Here is an 18,542-nt window from a genome sequence, read left to right as displayed (position 1 = left end):
ATGTCTGGTTTGAACAATAGAACACACAAAGACTAGAATGAAAAGAGGCACTGAACAAACTTTTATATCAACTGTACTAGATTAATAATTAAGAGTCTGTTTCTTTGGATTTCTTCCAAAATATAGAACTGGAAATAAAAGTTTATACATATGTACTTTATCAATTAAGTACAAGGACGTGTCAAAGGTGTTACCCATCGTGGTAAATAGATTATACAGCTGTTCTAAAAGGTGGAGATGGAACGATGTGTTGAACGATTTAACTACAGATGATGGTCACAACATAGATAAATTAGATGAAGTGACAGTTTCTGATAAGATGGCTAACGGTGTAACTTAATTAATCACTATCATGTTTGGTATATAATATTTCCCCTTTACACCTACAAATTTTTCTGAGGGTATCACATAATACATTGCCACTACGTGTGGCAGGGTATAAAAATGATAAGTCCACACCTGTAAAAAATTTCGACAGCATTTTGCCTAGGAAGTTACCATTTTAGCCCCTCCCACACCATTTTCCAGGCCAAAGTTTGGGATGTAGATAGAAATTGAGTTGGTGTGGGGCAGGTTATGAACCATACACCATCTCATGTCTTCAAGAAAATAAAGAAAATTCTTACCTTAAATAATTTTAACATACTTACAAGTATTATCTTGGTGCTGTTTCATCAAGTTTGGAAGGCACTTTCGAGTTTGACTGAGTAGTAGCTTTTCTCATTAGGACGTCAAATGCATTTTGTGCATTACTATTAGTCTGATTATTGTTTTTGTCATTTGAAGGTGGTGTGTCCCTTATAATGTCAAATTGGACGTATTTGAATCTCTTGTCAAAATCATGAACAACTCTTATTTCTTCAGCAAAATCGGGGTCAAGTCACACCGTTAGTCATCTTATCAGACACAGAAACTGTCACTTCATCTAATTTATCTATGTTGTGACTAGTCTGAGATTACTCTGACGGCTGACGGCTGTTTTGCCAGATAAGCTGGGGCCGCAGTCCCACGGCCCCAGCTTGTCTGGTAAAACAGCTGTCTGACGTCAGAGTAATCTCGGACTATGTTGTGACCATCATCTGTAGTTAAATCGTTCAACACATCGTTCCATGTCCACCTTTTAGAACAGCTGTATAATCTATTTACCACGATGGGTAACACCTTTGACGCGTCCTTGTACTGAATTCGTACAGAAGACGACAATGCGATCTTGTCGCCCATCTTTCAAGCAGACAGTTTACCCTCGATACATACCGCTAAATTGATAGATAACTCCAGAAAGTTCCGGGAAGACTTCTGGTAATATCGGAACCAATGTCGGAAAGGAAACGAATTATTTTCGGGAATATAAAAAAAGTCCAATTTTTTGGGGGCATATAATTTTTTGAGTCGGGGGCTTATTTTTGACCAGGTCGGGGCAAGGGGAAACAAACATGTTTTTTTTATTTTGGCCCTGCTTCTCATTTAAAAGGACCTGTGACTCTTGAAAATGTTCAAAATAATTCAAAAATGAACTTGTGACCTAAGTGTGGTACATTATTGGAGGTTCTTAATAAAAAGATAGTAGAAAATTATCTTTTTTGGTTGTTAGCTACCTAAACTTTGTTTGCAAAAATATTTGTACTAAGTAAAAAAAAAAATTCACCTAATAAACCTCTTAACTTAGGATAAACCCAAAATACCATATTTAACATACATAAATAAGCATAAAAACCGTTTAAGTAATTCAAATTACTAACCTTGAATGAGTCAAGTGAAAGTCCATTTTCTTCATGGTATGTACTGGTTCCCACATTTTTACTGTTTACCACATCATTCCCTCCTTTGGTAGTGCCTATACTTATTGTATAGGTAACAGTAAGATGTGGATGATCAAACCCTGACCAGCGAGCCACCAGTGTAGAGGCATCAGTATGGAAATCAACATCCTGTATATCCTGTAATTTAGACCATTATCAGAAATAATATTGTACAATTTTTGCACGGAATAATTGAAAAGAACACCTCATTTTAGTAATCAGATAATTTAGATTTGTTTACAATACTTTCAATACCAGTTACAAAAAGAGCAAAGTTATTACATATTTCTTTGGAAAAACAAATAGTAGGTGCATCTAAAGCTTGGTCTAACATCAATCAATTCCAACATATTATTCGAGTATCGTTCTATGAAAGGTAGAAGTTTTGTAATAACTGTTTAAGAGTGATGATTATTGATTTTTATTGAATATTTGTAACTGCGATTTTGTGCAAAAATAATTTGAATTATTTGTAAAAATTATTATATTACCTGTAAGGGTAATGGATCACTTGAATCATAATCCTGCAAAAATAAAAGCATTCATTCATATTTAGTAAATAATTAGAGCTATACATATGTTAGCTGCAATAAATTAGTTTATCAATCAGTTAGAAATTTTTTCTTGAGCTTAAAAATCCCACCCACTACCGTCTTAAACTATTTTTTTGGTGTTTAAACTGTGAGTCATGCAGTTGTTAAAGTCAGGAGCCTTCATTTTATTTCTGAAATTCCCTTTAACTTCAAAAATGATAGTGGATTACACAGAGATCATTTCTTAAATCTTCAACCCTACTGAATTCTGGTATAATTTTGGAATTTTTTGAAAATATTTGCATGGTTTTTAATAATGCAAAAATGTGACTTCTTGAGTATAGAATTAATAAGAATTTCCAGTATGGTATCTGATATGTAGCTTTGCTGAAAATCACAATAATAAATGCACACAATAATTTCTGAATTTAAAGCAACTTACCGGATTAGGCTCTATATCAAAAACAACACCTTCAGCAGGAAGTTGTACATTGTGGATGTAAGCTCCAGATGACTTAATCTTGACCAGGCCAGCAGTGTTGGTCACTTTGATGGACACGTAATACTTATGATTACCATGTAGTGACCAGTCTAAGGTTGTTACCATGACAGCAGTACAGGTTGGTGTTATGATGTCTGTACATGTACCCCCAGCTGATAGGGGCATATATTGTTGTATCTGTGTACCTAGTGCAATGCTACCTGAAAATATTATAATGTTTGAATATAGAATACTAACCTATCAAACTTTCTGAATACAAAGTTTCTTTGTTTGGATGGTTTTACACTCGTCATTTTTTGGGCCCTTAATAGCTTTCTGTTCGGTGTGAGCTAAGGCTCTATTTTAAAAGCCATACTTTGACCTATAACAGTTAACTTTTAACAGATTGTGACTTGGATTGAGAGTTATTTCATTGGCACTCATAATACATTTTTTATATTTCTTGGTGAAAAAACTGTTTTTGTTCAATGTTTAATGTCGTGTAAAACTTTTCAAGAAAATGTCTACATACATATCATCATATATCATGTATATTATTCCAAGTTAATACTTTGAATTAACTATTTTTTTAATTTTATTTTTCTAAGTCTATTATTTCAATCTTGACTAATTGATTGTTCAGTACACTCATCAACCTTTGTTTTATAAATCACTAGAAATTATTCCGATTCAGAGATTAACAAAAGGTGAGAAAACACATATCACACAATATTCTTCAATAATTACATAAGATGTATGTTTCATTATAATACTTTATTCTGATTGGCTAACTGCACATCACACGTTATTCCGTAAGCAGTTGCATTGCTCAATACAACTTTTCATTCATGATAAAACGTGGTCCAACAATAAAGTGCACTGGTGAATTAAATAAGAAAAATACATAAAATTCGTGTTTTTATGATCATAGCTAAAAAATGTAATTATAAGTATTGAATGCTTCTTTTTGTAACTTTATAGGGTTGTAAAAGTGTTGACTGTGCGCACATTTTTAGAATGGAGCGCTTCCACGCTTCATACAAAATGTACTTCGGTCAACGCTTTTACACCCCAATAAATTTACAAAAAGAAGCATTCAATTCTTCAATAAAATCTTCAATTAATAAATTAAATTCCTATGAGACAGGACAACTATTTATCACTAAAGCACTTTGCAGTTTGGAAAAAAATAAAAATAAAAAGATAAAAAACTTTTAGAAATACTTTCAAATACTATGACCTATTATTTGTGAGTTCTTTAAATGAAATATCCTGCTATGGTAAAACACTAGAAAGTTGAAATCTAAAAAAATGCCACTTTTACCTATAGCAAATTCATAGTTGATGTCAAATGGTTCCTCACTGTCTGAGAATGCTCCACTGGCCCACTCCGCCACAAGATACTGACCAGAAAGGGACAGAGTTATAGTTCCTGTGAAATCTGGTGGTGTGGTGTCCATAAAACAGGGTCCAATTGACTGAAAATACAGATACAATATTTTATAAATAAATACATATTAACGACTTCAACATTGGATCAGAGTTCAAAATATGAAAAAAATGCATTTTTTTGCAGCTGAATATTTTCCTCTATGAAATGAGGGATTCAAAGGGTTTACAGCATAGAAAATTAAAGAACCTTAGTGAGCACGCTCACATACCCCACATCCCCACATTGTCATTGGAGGAATTAAGGGAATACGATACAGTAGCAGGGGCAGATAATAACGTTTTCAAAACTGTTCGTGTTGTTTTCGCGACGTTAGTAACCAGGACGTTGTAATTTCGCGATGTTTCTAATAAAAACGTTAATATTTCGCGAAGTCGCTCTAAAAGAAGTCATATTTCGCGGAATATTCACTGACGTCATTAATTTCGATTGTGTGAATTTCAAAAAAGTACCTGCTAAAAAAGTGGCCATGCCGTTTCTAAAATACGGAGAAATCCGCCGAAAAGCAGTGAGATTAAAGGAAATACTTGAGATGTACAAAAATAAATCAATTCAAATACAATTTTGCATGACGAAATTGAAGAAATGTTAATAGACACAGAAGAGAGTACTGGCAGTAAAACATGGAAAGACGGAAAAAGAATTGTGGAGCTTTTTAGTCTGGCACTGAATAACTGCCAAAACAGCACGGCCGAGCGGAATCTGCTCAGCGTAGAGAAAGAAAAAATGCAAGGAATTGGGTCTATCTTACTATTCGTTGCTTAAACTGTAACATACTGAAAAACATTTTACCAATAACACAATTCGTAACAAAACGACCTGCAATAGCTAATTATGAGTATTAATAGCGGCTTAACGTCCAGCGGCAAATATCTAATTGCACATTTATGACATCCAAACATTATTTTAATGAAACTTAAAGAAATGAGTAAACGTATGAACCCGTGATTAATGAGAAAAATTTAACAAAATATGATGGCCGAATCGGGTCTGGTGTTGAAATCCATGCACATAAGTCATTACTACGGCGTGTTGTACAGCTATGCAATATTTTTCATGACGAGAACAGTTATTTTCATTTATTGATTATGAAGTCGAAATATAATAATATCTTGAATTGAAAAACATCGGAATCAAAATTATTAAGTTTGTGTCTTTTTTTTTTCCTATTTTTGTTTGTTTTGCATTTGACAGCCTCCACATTTTACGGAGAATTGTCATTGTAAGGCCAAATCAAACAGACTATCAATGAAATAACAAAACCGACTGCATGTGCGAGACCCTCATTGGTGGACAAGTTCGTATTACACACATATTCGTAAATAAAATAATAAACAAAGAGAGTGTCTCATCCTTTTCTTGACTTGAAATTGGCACATAAAAAAAATTGCCGATTTTAAGTGATATTTTTATTTTTTATTTTTTAATCTGTTAAAAAGATTTAAAAAAAATATATTGGTGTTGTTTTTGGTTTGAATTTAAGCAAAATATAACCAATAGATACAGAATTGTCACACGTTAGTTATTATTTATGTATATGAAACTGGATGTAATAGAACAAAAGAAGAAAACGCCCGTTCACATGCTGGTAAAAGGGCTTGTAATTAAGGTGGTATGGGAGTCTAAAATAAAAATGATAGAATTTGTTCATACTTTGCCAAAATGTAGTATCTATTGATACGTGTTAAAAAATATTATAAAAATGATAGGTCACCGTGCATTTTTTCAAGCTACGGGTCGTGACAAAATGACACATTTTGTATGGATTATACAGGAAAAAACACCATTTTGTGAATAGAAACTAAACGAAATGATAGAATTGTAAAATAAATTAGGAAAATATAGCTTTCAAACAATGCTTTGATAATATCAAAAGAAAAGATAGGGTCACCGTGCGTTTTTTTCCGGCTAAAATACAAAGTAGGAAAATTCCATGAACAATCCAACAGAAATGCACTGTTTTAGGGTGACCTCCCCTTAAAATGACAATTTCAAAATATTTAAAAACAACCAAAAATAATCTACACTTGTACATATATTTATATTTTTTAAGTTATATTCTTATAATTGGATCTTTTAAATGTAAAAACACATGAAATATCTGCATTCTTGCATCAAATTTTGCAAATTTGATAGAAAATATGGACCTTAGATTCTCTGTTTTTTTTACAATCCAAGATGGCGAAAGACACCCATACCACCTTAAATGGTGTTGTTTGGTATTGTTCATCATATTTGAATTTGTTCATTGTTTTGTACTTAAATCAGGCCGTAAGTTTCCTGTTTGAGTTGTTTTGCATTTGTCATGTAGCTATATAGGGGACCTTTCATAATCTATGCGGTATGGGTTTTACTCATTGTTGAAGGCCGTCCGATGTCCTATAGTCGTTAGGCATTTGGTCTCTGGTTAAGATTTGCCTCATTGGTAATCATACTATGTCTTCCTATTTGTATAAGTATGTCCCTATTGTATTTCAATGTATTGAGAGATAAAAATTGAAGTATCGGCAAATGTACACTAATTGCAGTCAGACAGATCAGAAAGTGTAAACACGTTAAAACTCGTCGTATAGTTAGACGATCGGACAGACGAGCAAAGTGTTTTCAAGGGGGTTTCATTGGGGGGTTCCGATCCCGGATCCCTCTTATTGTTTTGTCAGATTCTCGTATCCCGCTTACACTATGTACATAAGCAATTCTCATTTTTTTTTGTGATTTCCCTGGTCCTGCTAGACCTCATTTCCCGTTTTCACGACAAAATAATTTGATTTTCACTTGTCACTCTTACAAAAAATCGTCAATACCGCGTCACGCTTCGACCCAATGAGACACACTTTAGATATAGCTCTACTTCTAGACAAACAAGTACGCCAATATTCATACGTTTACGCCGTAACAAAGGTTATGTAACTTATCTATTGATAAAGACATCGTGCAATGTTATTCTCTTATATCGGCTGCTGTACTTCCTATGAACAATTATATTACAACCTCATTTTCGGTCGATTGAGGCAATAATGGCATGAGTTAAATTGTACAAATGAAACCAGCTCTTTATACTTTAAAACAAGAAGTATTGCTTATAATTAAAATTTGAGAGATGATTATCTTCTGAATGTAAAAAAAATCAAAATACGTCGGGACCTTTTTAAGTCCTGTTGACGATAGGTATCGGATTTGTCATTGTTGAAGGTAATACTGTTATCAATTTATAGTATCGCCTCACTTAATTTATAGTTGGTTCACATGTTGTCATGTCAATAATGTTGTCTATCCTCTTACTGTACATGAAGCAATTTAGAACTTATGTTGGACGGAGATGCACCTGTATACTTCTATCTGATTTTCTTTTTTTCCCTTACATCTAACAAAGCAATCTGATATAGAATCCTTTTTTATAGTTTTTTTTTATTATGAAAAGGATCCTGTCCAAAGTTCGTTTCGTAAATGTTTAGCACAAATGTTTTTCAATTTTATGATTAACCATCTTATAATTTTTTATGATAAGTAACAACGCTTTGAAAAACACCTGCATATACTTGACAGCGAACTCGTGTACGGCGGGAATGAGTACACGACGTGGTTGCGATTAAAACTTAATTTAACGTTATTTAGCGCCATACTGACAGACGTCGTAAAAAATTAAGGTTTATGGCTATTATTGAAAAAACAAGCACATGGACCCCATTTTTTTTCTTTTGCAATCAATCAAGTACTGTTTCAAGAATACTCCGCCAAAATTTCAGGAAAAATTCAACGATCAAATTTTTTCTGCACTTCCGAAAAGACGCAAAAATATGGTCAATTTCTTTATTTCGGATATAGCACTCTAAATCCGGAACAAGATGATTTGATATAACCTTAAACTTATTTCAGCAGGTTGATGCCACGGATCAAGGGAATATTTTACAAAAAACCCGATGAAGTTATGACTTTTCGTTCACAAGTATCGTTACTTTCTTTAAAAGTCATAATTTATGAAATTTCAGGGATTTTCTTCCAAATATGCAAATTTAAAACCAAATTATCTCAAAAAGTAAGTCATAAAGGTACTTTTTTCTTTTCATATTTGAAAAGTACACATTGAAATTGACCTTCTATCAAAATTTTAAGAAAAAATCAACGAGGGATCTCTACTGTATCGTATGCCCTTAAATAAGTGTAAGAAAAAAAATTGTGTAAGAAAAATTAGTTTCCTGCCAATATGCACATGTAAATAGTATGTCCTTATTATCTACAAAATTTCATGAAATTCGGTTTTGTGGTTTCAGAGGAGTTGAGATGACAAACTGTTGCAGAAGTACATTGAAGCAAATAAGTTCAAAGGGGTGTAACTCCTAAAAAAAAAATGAATGGTAATTTCCTGTCGATATGCACAACTACATAGTATGTCCTTATTATCTGAAAAGGTTTCATGACATTCTGTTGTGTGGTTTGAGAGGAGTTGCGATGACAAACTGTTGCAGTAGTAAATAAAAGTAAATAAGTTCAAAGGGGCGTAACTCCTAGAAAAAAAATTGAATCGCAATTTCCTGTCGATATGCACAACTACATAGTATGTCCTTATTACCTGAAAAGGTTTCGTGAAATTCTGTTGTGTGGTTTGAGAGGAGTTGTTATGACAAACTGTTGCAGAAGTACATTAAAGTAAATAAGTTCAAAGGGGCGTAACTCCTAGAAAAAAAAATTGAATCGCAATTTCCCGTCGAAATGCACAACTACATAGTATGTCCTTATTATCTGAAAAGGTTTCGTGAAATTCTATTGTGTGGTTTGAGAGGAGTTGCGATGACAAGAAACAGGACTGACGGACGGACTGACGGAGGGATGGATGGATGGACTGACGAACGGACTGACTGACGGACGGACAGGTCAAAAACATTATACCCTCTGCAACTCGTTGCGAGGGGTATAATAAGGTGAATAGTGAGTGAAAAAAATCAAAGAATAAAAAAAAAAAAAAAAAAAAAAAAAAAAAATAAAGAGTAGAGAAAAGTGTGCATGATGTGCCAACATAAATTTATAATACAGAAAATGGTATCAAAAATTCAAGAGTAATGAAATGAACAACACCCCATCCAAAATCTTCTATATGGATGTTTTTTCCTGCTTTTCTGGAACTGTTGAATAGCAAGACTTCGTTTATGGTATACGCAATATTCATTAAAATTCATAAAACCAGAAATAAAGAGAAATTCAAGATTTACCTCATAGTAATATTTCATTACATTACAGTTACAATACATACCACTAGACCCTCTACATTGGATCCACTTATCGCTTTAATGATGATATAAAATGTTGTTCCGTCTGGAATATCTGCATGTTGTATTCTAATATGTGGATTCTGGTTAGTAGTGATAAAGTTCATTAAATCTGGGGCAGCACTGCCTGCAGTAGTTGATAGTCCTACTTCATAATCATAGATTTTAGCTGGTAAATCATCTACTTTCCATGATACTGAAAACTGAAACAAACAAAATAATGCATAACTCTAGAACAGTTGAAGTGACACCCCCAAAAGTCAAATTTGATTGGAATTTTTAGGTAATAAGCATTATGTTTAAGTTTTATAACCTTCACTTGAGGCAAGCTAAAGTTAGAGAGTAGAAACTAACTTTGAGATGTACAGACTTACGTCATACAAACAGACTTGGGTAAAACTTAATGCTCCCTCCACTAAGGCAGGAGCATAAAAAATCACATACTTCAAATGAATATGTTTGGTATTCAGTTATGATTTCCACGAGTACAATCAGTGTGAATAGATATTACTTTACATTTTACCCTTCAAATACTATAAAAATTCTTACCATATTAGCAGTAGACATAGAAAGACCAGAACTGGTTGGGGCTCCTGTGGAGTTCTCACAAAACACAGTGCCATCAACTTCAACAGCTGATCCATTGTCATATCTCTGTACAGGATAAAGGTCAAGGTCAGTCCTTTCTGTGGCCTTGGTGCTGCAAATAGTTTACATTTGGTTTAAGACTCAGATTAAGACAACTTTCTTTTTTAATATCAACAAAAAGTATATCAGACTAGGTCACATAAAATTATATTTGGTCAAAAACATTAACCATTTTAAGACTTTTGATTTTCTTGTAACTTATGGACAGCAAGTTGTAAGCATAATTCGTTTCATCAAATATATGATTGAATACCAATAACCTTTATACTGCAAAAATATTAATTATCTGATAACTTTAGCTGATAAAAATAAGACTCCTGTTTGTTTTTTCTGCAGCTTTTGAGAGGTACAAATTTCCAGAGCCGATATTTTTGGCAAATACCCCTTGTAAGCATGATATAATTGTTTAATTCCACCGAATGTTCCACCTCAGTGAGTTTATTATAATAAAAGTATCATATGGAATTTCTACTTGAATGTATATTGTTTGTATACACTGCAGCTGTGCTATTTGCGTAGTCAAATTGCATTGACCGTATAATCATTTCTTATTATAGTTTTATGTAAAGTCACTAGCTGACCTTTTTATGATAATATGCTGGTTCTCGGCTGACTACTACACTTAGTTCATCAGTTTGAACGAAACGTAATATTAGTGGATTCCAGTTTTATGTGAACAGTTGACAATTCATTTTCGTTGAGTTTTATTTATGACGTCATTAAAAGTACAGGTTCGCAGAATTTTTACGTCATTCAATAATGATGCTTTTTATCCTTAATATTTCATCTGGAACAGTATATTTAGAATGACCATGAATTTGTCATATTAGAATAGAAATAATGCATTGAGTTATTTTTAGACATGGTATTCCCCTTCTGCCATGGTATTTGCTAGGGTATTCCTCATCTGCCATGGTATTTGCTAGCAAATACCCCAGCACATGGAATTCCCTAATGACAAATACCCCGGCAGAGAAAAGAAAATCTCAATTCATAGAAATTGGTTAAAAATACCATGTCTCTCATCCAATCAAAATACAGCATTATTACATAAGGTGGAATTATTCATGAAAAAACAGATTTGTGTGCATAAAAAAATTTCTATGAGATAGAATTTTGAAATAAATTGTGAGAAGATAGTTTACTTAAAATAAAAAGTTTCCATATTAGACCAGTATAAAAAATTTACTAAAAGAGTAATCTTCCCTTAAATAGCTAATTTGAAAAAATGATTCTAAAAACAAACAAAAAAGATATTTTTATAAATATTTTGAATAATATAATATATCACCATGTTTTCTCTATATGAATAAACAGTCTAACCATTAAATTGCAAATTTATCCCCGAGCGAATAACTATGATTGTACATGGTTGTACAATCCAAGATGGCAGTAACCATTAATCTACCTTAAGTCAAATTAAGATGTAAAAAAAATGTATATGTGATAACTCAGAAATATGATTTTGCCATGAAATATATTTATGGGTTGTGATTTTAAAGACTTCGATACATATGTTATAAATTGGGGGGTTTGATATCCCTGCTGCACATCAGCTGTAGATTCTGTTTCAAACTTTTGCTAAACGTCACTATACTTGTGTTCATATCTTACATGCAGTCTGGTGTAGTATTGGGAATCAATCTAAGAGTTCTATCTGATGACAAAATCCAATAATTCGTCTTGGCAACATCTGTAACAAGTCCTCCCTTTACAACAGTATTATCCACTGTAACCTCTTTTATTGTTGGTTCTGTAGTATCTATGGTAACACCATCAGAACACACAGGATCCGAGTGATCTAACGCTCGGTTGTATGCCACGACAGTAAAGAAGTATGTTCCTCCTACTCCTGGAGCTGTGTAGGTTCCAAAGGTTTCATAGGTTTCTACAAGCTGTAATGCATTACATAACCGTCAATTTCATAAAAACATTAATGCAATATTATTTACTACATGAAAACCATATCTTTGTTTGTAGTCAGTTAGCATAGTTATTATAATATATATTTCTTGATAAGAGTTTACTGTGAATTTATAATTGTTCTGAACATTTATCATTTCCATGGTTAAAGTTTGTAGAAAAATGCAAAATTGATTATTCTGATGTTAAAAAACACTCCTCATATCACAGGCAAATTTCACTCACATCAATCTCACGTGAAGTTCATATGAATTTTACAGCAAACAAGCTTAAACCTGAAACTCACAGGAAATGAGTTCATGGAAGTTTCATGTGAATATCATGTGAATTTGACATGGAAATCACATAAATTTTTATCCTGTGAAATTCATATGAATTTTAAAAATAAAGTAATTCAAATAACATCTCCATTTTCAAATCAATTAAAATCACAAAAAATACCAATTTTGTTGTTGAAATTTCACATGAAATTCATGTGATAATCAAGTGAATCTCAATTTATTTATTGTTTTTATGCAAAGGGCTACTGATAAATTATCACGTTGTGATTGGTTAAACACCGTCATGTGGTAACCCCCTATGGTCTCATAGGGGGTAGTAAGTTTCATAGGGGGGTTATGATGCGTTAATGGTGACGTCATCTATTAATGTTGTTGTTTCATTGTTAATTTTTCAACAAAACGCAGCAGAAAAGTCCAGCGTCCTATAAATGCGTTATACGGTTATCTAGTGACCCCCTACAGATCCAAAGAGGGTGAATAAAATTCATATTTGATTCGGCCTCCGGCCTTACCCCCTATGGATTTTACTAACCCTCTATGGATCTGTAGGGGGTCAGTAGCAAACCATATAACTTCAAATGTTAGTACTTGATCTACCATAGTATTGACAATATACATACATCAACATGTGTACGATTTAGATCAAAATCTGCCTTGTTAGCACAACTGATTCCTGGTATATATTGGTAAAACAATACACCACTCTCCTTATCAAAAAACTCGTCCCAGTAGGCTGTTAGAGTGGTTCCCTGTTGATAATCAACCTCTGGGCTCCCTCTCATCCCATCATGAACCATACCAGTATGTGGAGGTGTAATATCTATGGTGATCTGGAATGTTTAATTGTAGAACGAATGAAAAGAAACTGCTTTAAACTTAAATAATATAATAAAGCATGGTCATTAAAACCTTACATTATATCATAAAATATAAACAACGAAATAGTTAATACATTATAAAAAAGTCTAAATGACAGAAATTCCTATATAGATATAATAAGATGTGATATGAGTGCCAATGAGACATCTCTCATCCAAGTCACAATTTTTAAAAGTTGTTTATATATCTACAAACAAAGACTAGTTTTAAAAGTGTTCATATTCCTGTCAGTAAGTTTTAACATATAAACATTTCCTAGAGAATTGTTCAAACTTTATACAAGTCTATTTAATCTGCACCTTTAAAAGGGGGGACATAAAATGTTCTAAATTTGCAGGTTACAATTGCAATAACTTTATCATGTAGGAGTTTTTATCAGTTAATATATCTTTACATATACCTTCTTCCTGAGAACTGTCACCAGTTGTGCATGGTTTGTTACAGATATTTCAATATAATAGTCAATATCATGCTCTCCTACATCTTTTCCTGTATAAAGCCCTTCACTAGTTTTAACAGCAGGTACAACCTGAAAGTGTCTGTGAAAACAGCCTTCAAAATTTGTACAGTAGCAGTTAGCTCCCCTTTGGGTAGTTCCATAAGTTGTCTGACATGCTGTCTCATCCTAACAAATCAATTTTTAAAAGAGACATTACTTGTCCGCAAATAAAAGCATATTATTTAAATCAAGCAAAACATTATGTGCAGGGGTTGAATTTAAGCATTTTTGTGTACTGGCCAGCCGGACCAGTGGACTGAAAAATCTACTGGTCCGGCTCCATATCTACTGGTCCTGCAAAAATGACATTAATTTGACAAACACTAATATATTTTTCACATATTATTCATCTAAATTTTGGTTTTTAATGTAAAATTAAAATAATAGTTGAAAAAGCCTTTGTGAGACCTCAAAATTTTCACATATTGTACAGTTCATTAAATTCCGATCTACTATATAATGCAACCATTCACGATTTCAGTTATCTTATTTTTTTTGTCCGGCGGTTTAACTCCTTCCAAAAATTTCCACATTTTATATTGTTGTGAAGGACGCTCACCCGAGATATTAATTAACTTGATCAATTGTAATACCCCCCAGTACCGTGTAATTGATTTCACAGGTAAATTGTTTTGTAAACAAACGGAGACTGCGATGCAACGAGTGATTTTTATTGACAAATTTCTACTGGTCCGCCGGACCACCAGCTGACAAAATCTACTGGTCCGACGCAAATTTTACTTGTCCTGGACTACTGGACCAGCGCTAATTTTGACCTCTGATTATGTGTATTCAAAACTTAGGTCAATACTTACATAAGCCTGTTACATTAGTAGTGTTAAACTTGAATAAGTCTCTACTCTAGTATCAGAAAATTTTTCAAAATCTCAAGAGGACCTATTGCATATCATATCCATGTTCTAAGTGTTTCTAATCATATGATCTATGCTTTTGAATGACTATATATGTTCTGTATGCTATTTATTCAGTCACTAATAGAGAATTTCAAGAGTTGTTGACAACACATCTCAATTTGGGGGGAAAAAGGGGGGGGTGTTTACTTACGATAGCATGTTGTGTTCCTAGATTTTCATGGCCATGTAGTATATCTGTTCCTGTATAATTATCAAAGATCCTCCAGTAAAGAGAGTCTACACCACTGTGGTAATCATAGGCTATCCATTCAATCCTATAATGGGAATACATTATTGATGAAATATATCACTTTATAACTAGTTTTTCTATATTGGTTTCACTTAATTTCATTTAGAGGGGTTTTGTAATTCAGCAGTTAAGTATTAATAGGATTGTAGATGCTTGACACTTTTTTGTTATCTTGCCTAAACTTACCGGTAGCTGAGAAACTGAAGCTCTTGTGTACTAATGATGTTTTTTGACTACGCAAATAGGACCTTAGAGCTACAATTCAGCTAGCCTAAACTAAACATTACATCACAGAAAAAAAAGTATCAATTTTATTATTTCATTACTTTTTCTGTTCATTGTTAATGAATATGGATATTGAAGAAGCAAGTGAAATTATTCTAGGTTTTTCTTATGTTAATTTAATAATAACATGATTAAATTTTAGGTATAAAATGTTGTTTTTTTGTTTTTTTATAAACATATATTTTACTTAACTAAATGATATAGTTCTTTAATTTTAGACATCTCCAGTTGATCGTTTGATAGATTGTTGCCATTTAAAGCCACTTTTAAGCACCATTTGTAGGCTATTTCGCCATTTTTTATTAATGAGGCCTTGAAGCCAGAGTGCCAAGAGATAACACCAACCTTCAATAGGAAAACTGGCAATCCTAGTCAATTAAGATTAGAGTCGAGTGCACCTGCACGGGGTCGGGTTTCAAACTCACCCCTGTGACCCACCCCCACCCACCCCAACCCCATCTCCAAGTTTTCAGTTGCAGATTTAATATCACATATATATACATGCACCATGAATATATTCAATTCAAAATTCAAAACTTCATTCACATACTTTATATTCCATAACTTACAACATTTGCTGTCAATAACATAAACAAATGTTCAAATTGGTACAAAAATCGTACCCATTATGACTTATTCTTTATGTTTCCTTTTTATATACCTGACATACTTACGTCATTTCGGTTAGTTCTTTTAAATAATGTACAGAAACATTTAACCGATCCCCTCTTGTCAACCATAGATCATCTATAAAAGGGGGCGTGGTATCTCTATATATAATGATAGTGTCATTGTTAGAGCCACCAATCAAATCTGTTGCTTTTACTGTCAATATAAGTTTATCTCCATCATTCCAAATAATGTTCAGGAGCTCAGATTGTACATGTATGTCAGGCGTAATAGTCAAATTCTGAGAATCACTAAGGTTTGGAGAAAAAACATCATATCCAACTTCAAATTGCACAATCCCTGGAAAAGTAACAAAAATTAAACATTTGTATTTTCTGCTCAATCTATTTTTTGGCTTTATTACTGTCAACTTATTTAGCTTGGTACAGGTTTAAACTATAATATAATAATGTTTAGATATAAAGTTTCAGCAAGAAATCAGTGCAAGAATGAGAAATCTAAGACACTAAATTATTTGTTTGTAGACCATTTATACAATAGTTTACTTATTGCAGGATTCAAAACATAAAAAGATCTTCTGAGTGCACATATTAAAATTTCACCTTTCTATTAGCTTATTATTCTGGAGTTTTGCAGTACAACTTGAGCTTAATCAAACAATTGTTTTTCTTATGAAAAGAAAAAGTTTGCTGTAAACTTATAGTAATCTTTTCAGTTCTTTTGCCAAAAGACCTCAAATTGCATCAGTGCAAAACAAAGTTTAATTAATAAAAGCTAATGCAATGAATGCCTAATTAAAAATGGTCCGAAAGAAATAGTGTACTGTGGTTGGATATCAATTTCCATGGATTTTGTGAGAACTAGTTAACTATGAATTTAAATCTTCAACAATGACACATAATCTATAAGGTTATATGCAGACTTTGGCAAAACCATGGTGATATATATCCATGAAAATGTAAGTTTTCCTTAATCCATGAAAATTGGCAACCACGAAAATTAATTAAATCCACATTATTATAAAACATATCATTTTTTTTTAAGCAAGTTGAAATCCGTATAACCTAAAGGACAATATACCTTGTGTATTATCTATAGCTGCTGTAGTTCTATCTCCGTCAAATTCCTCATACACAGTTGATGCTGTATATGGTTCTATTATGGCCAACCATTTATTTGTCTCATGACGAGTGTTAATGAAATGGTCTGTCCATGTAATTGTTACTGTACTAGTATCCTGTACAACCCATTTAAAGGAACTATTTTTAGAAGCTTGGGAGCATTCCATTGGATTAGCATCTAGAATGTCAACAGCTGATTGGTCATCAAAGAATAACAAGGTCCTGGCTGTTCTGGAGTTTCCAATATTTTCAGCATTATTAGTGTTGTCAAAAGCAGATAGATGTATAGAGTATACACCTGGTTTGGTAAGCTTAAAGCTTCCCTATAAATAAAAAAAAAAAATGTGTCCTTTTCATACATGGATGCCAAACTATCATTTTCTATGTTCAGTTGACCCTGAAATTGGGGTTAAAACTTTCATTTGACAATAAAAAGTTTCAAGTTTAATAGACTTCAATTTCATAAAAAAAAATTAACCTGAAGTGGGACAGAAGGACCAACAAACTGACGGACGAACAGACAAAAGAACTGATGCACAGACCCAAAAAACATTATGTCCCTAAGTCAGGGGCATAAAAATGTTGTTCTTCAATAAATCTTACATAATTCTATTCAAAATTTTTCACTTGAAAAACAAATTCTGTAAGAACAGCGGTGTACAATAAATGAATGAACATTATCAGAACTTGAAATTATATAAGCACCAACCTAACATGAAAACGTACTAGCTTGAACAAACTCTAATATGGTATGATAACCAACTAAAAAAAGAAACAGTTAAAAAAACACAGAAGGGGCTGACTTGATGCATTCTTTTTGTTGAAATTGGCATACGTAAAAGTAATTATGAAAAACTCCATAGTCAAAAATAATTCGAGCTTTAAATAGTAGTCTGTTATATTGATGATAATAATCTTAATTTACAAAAGTCATTACAACCATAGGCATATAACATTTAAACTACAAAAAGTATACAAAGATAGTAGAAGTTAGTGTGAAACATATTTATTGATACGACAAGATGTCAGATCTTAATTTTTGTGCATGTAATATCAATTTACCCAAATTACATAATTGTGACATTAACCCTTTCACCAATAGCTGCCCAGACAGAAGCTACTCTGAGACAATGACTTCCCTGGCTACTATTACTGAAGTGGAAGATCTTCATAATAAATGTCAATAAAAACTTGTCTGTAGTTATTTCATCATGTTCATTCACTAACACCATGTTCACAGTTTTGGTTATGTTTGATAATTTTTTCAACCTGAAATATTCAAATTTTCAAATTTTCTGCATTATCTTGGTGAAATTCTCAAAATTCTGCTCTTTGACCCAAAATCGTAACTTTTTAACCCAAAACAGCAAAATTTTGAAAATTTAATGAGGCTGTACAATTTCCATACACTGAATGATGTCCATTCCAAGTGTTTTGTACATAAAACAACATTTTATGTAAAAAAAGTATACTAGTTTGGCTTCAATTCTTCCATACTTTCAAAAAAAAATCCCTCATTTCAAATTCTTCTAAATTCTGTAAATTTCTTTTGATTTTGACACGTTTTTCAAATGGAAGCACCATG

General features: G+C 32.6%; 1 protein-coding gene across 1 annotated transcript in view; it reads right to left on the bottom strand.

Annotated features, from left to right (window-relative positions):
- LOC134684607 (uncharacterized) overlaps nt 1-18,189 on the bottom strand; it is a 67,765-nt gene extending 49,576 nt beyond the window's left edge. Inside the window, exons 1-13 of the mRNA XM_063543906.1 lie at nt 18,046-18,189; nt 16,917-17,280; nt 15,881-16,175; nt 14,823-14,946; nt 13,659-13,883; nt 13,000-13,209; nt 11,790-12,070; nt 10,077-10,227; nt 9,512-9,730; nt 4,138-4,291; nt 2,775-3,034; nt 2,291-2,323; nt 1,740-1,937 (exon numbers count right to left, since the gene is read on the bottom strand). Coding sequence (XP_063399976.1) covers nt 1,740-1,937; nt 2,291-2,323; nt 2,775-3,034; nt 4,138-4,291; nt 9,512-9,730; nt 10,077-10,227; nt 11,790-12,070; nt 13,000-13,209; nt 13,659-13,883; nt 14,823-14,946; nt 15,881-16,175; nt 16,917-17,280; nt 18,046-18,189 — 2,658 coding nt within the window. The remainder of the gene's footprint in view (nt 1-1,739; nt 1,938-2,290; nt 2,324-2,774; nt 3,035-4,137; nt 4,292-9,511; nt 9,731-10,076; nt 10,228-11,789; nt 12,071-12,999; nt 13,210-13,658; nt 13,884-14,822; nt 14,947-15,880; nt 16,176-16,916; nt 17,281-18,045) is intronic.
- Nucleotides 18,190-18,542: the final 353 nt, after the last annotated feature.

The sequence above is a fragment of the Mytilus trossulus genome, chromosome 9, assembly GCF_036588685.1.
Source record: "Mytilus trossulus isolate FHL-02 chromosome 9, PNRI_Mtr1.1.1.hap1, whole genome shotgun sequence".
Taxonomy (NCBI): Eukaryota; Metazoa; Mollusca; class Bivalvia; order Mytilida; family Mytilidae; genus Mytilus; species Mytilus trossulus.
This window is presented reverse-complemented; position numbering and strand designations above follow the sequence as displayed.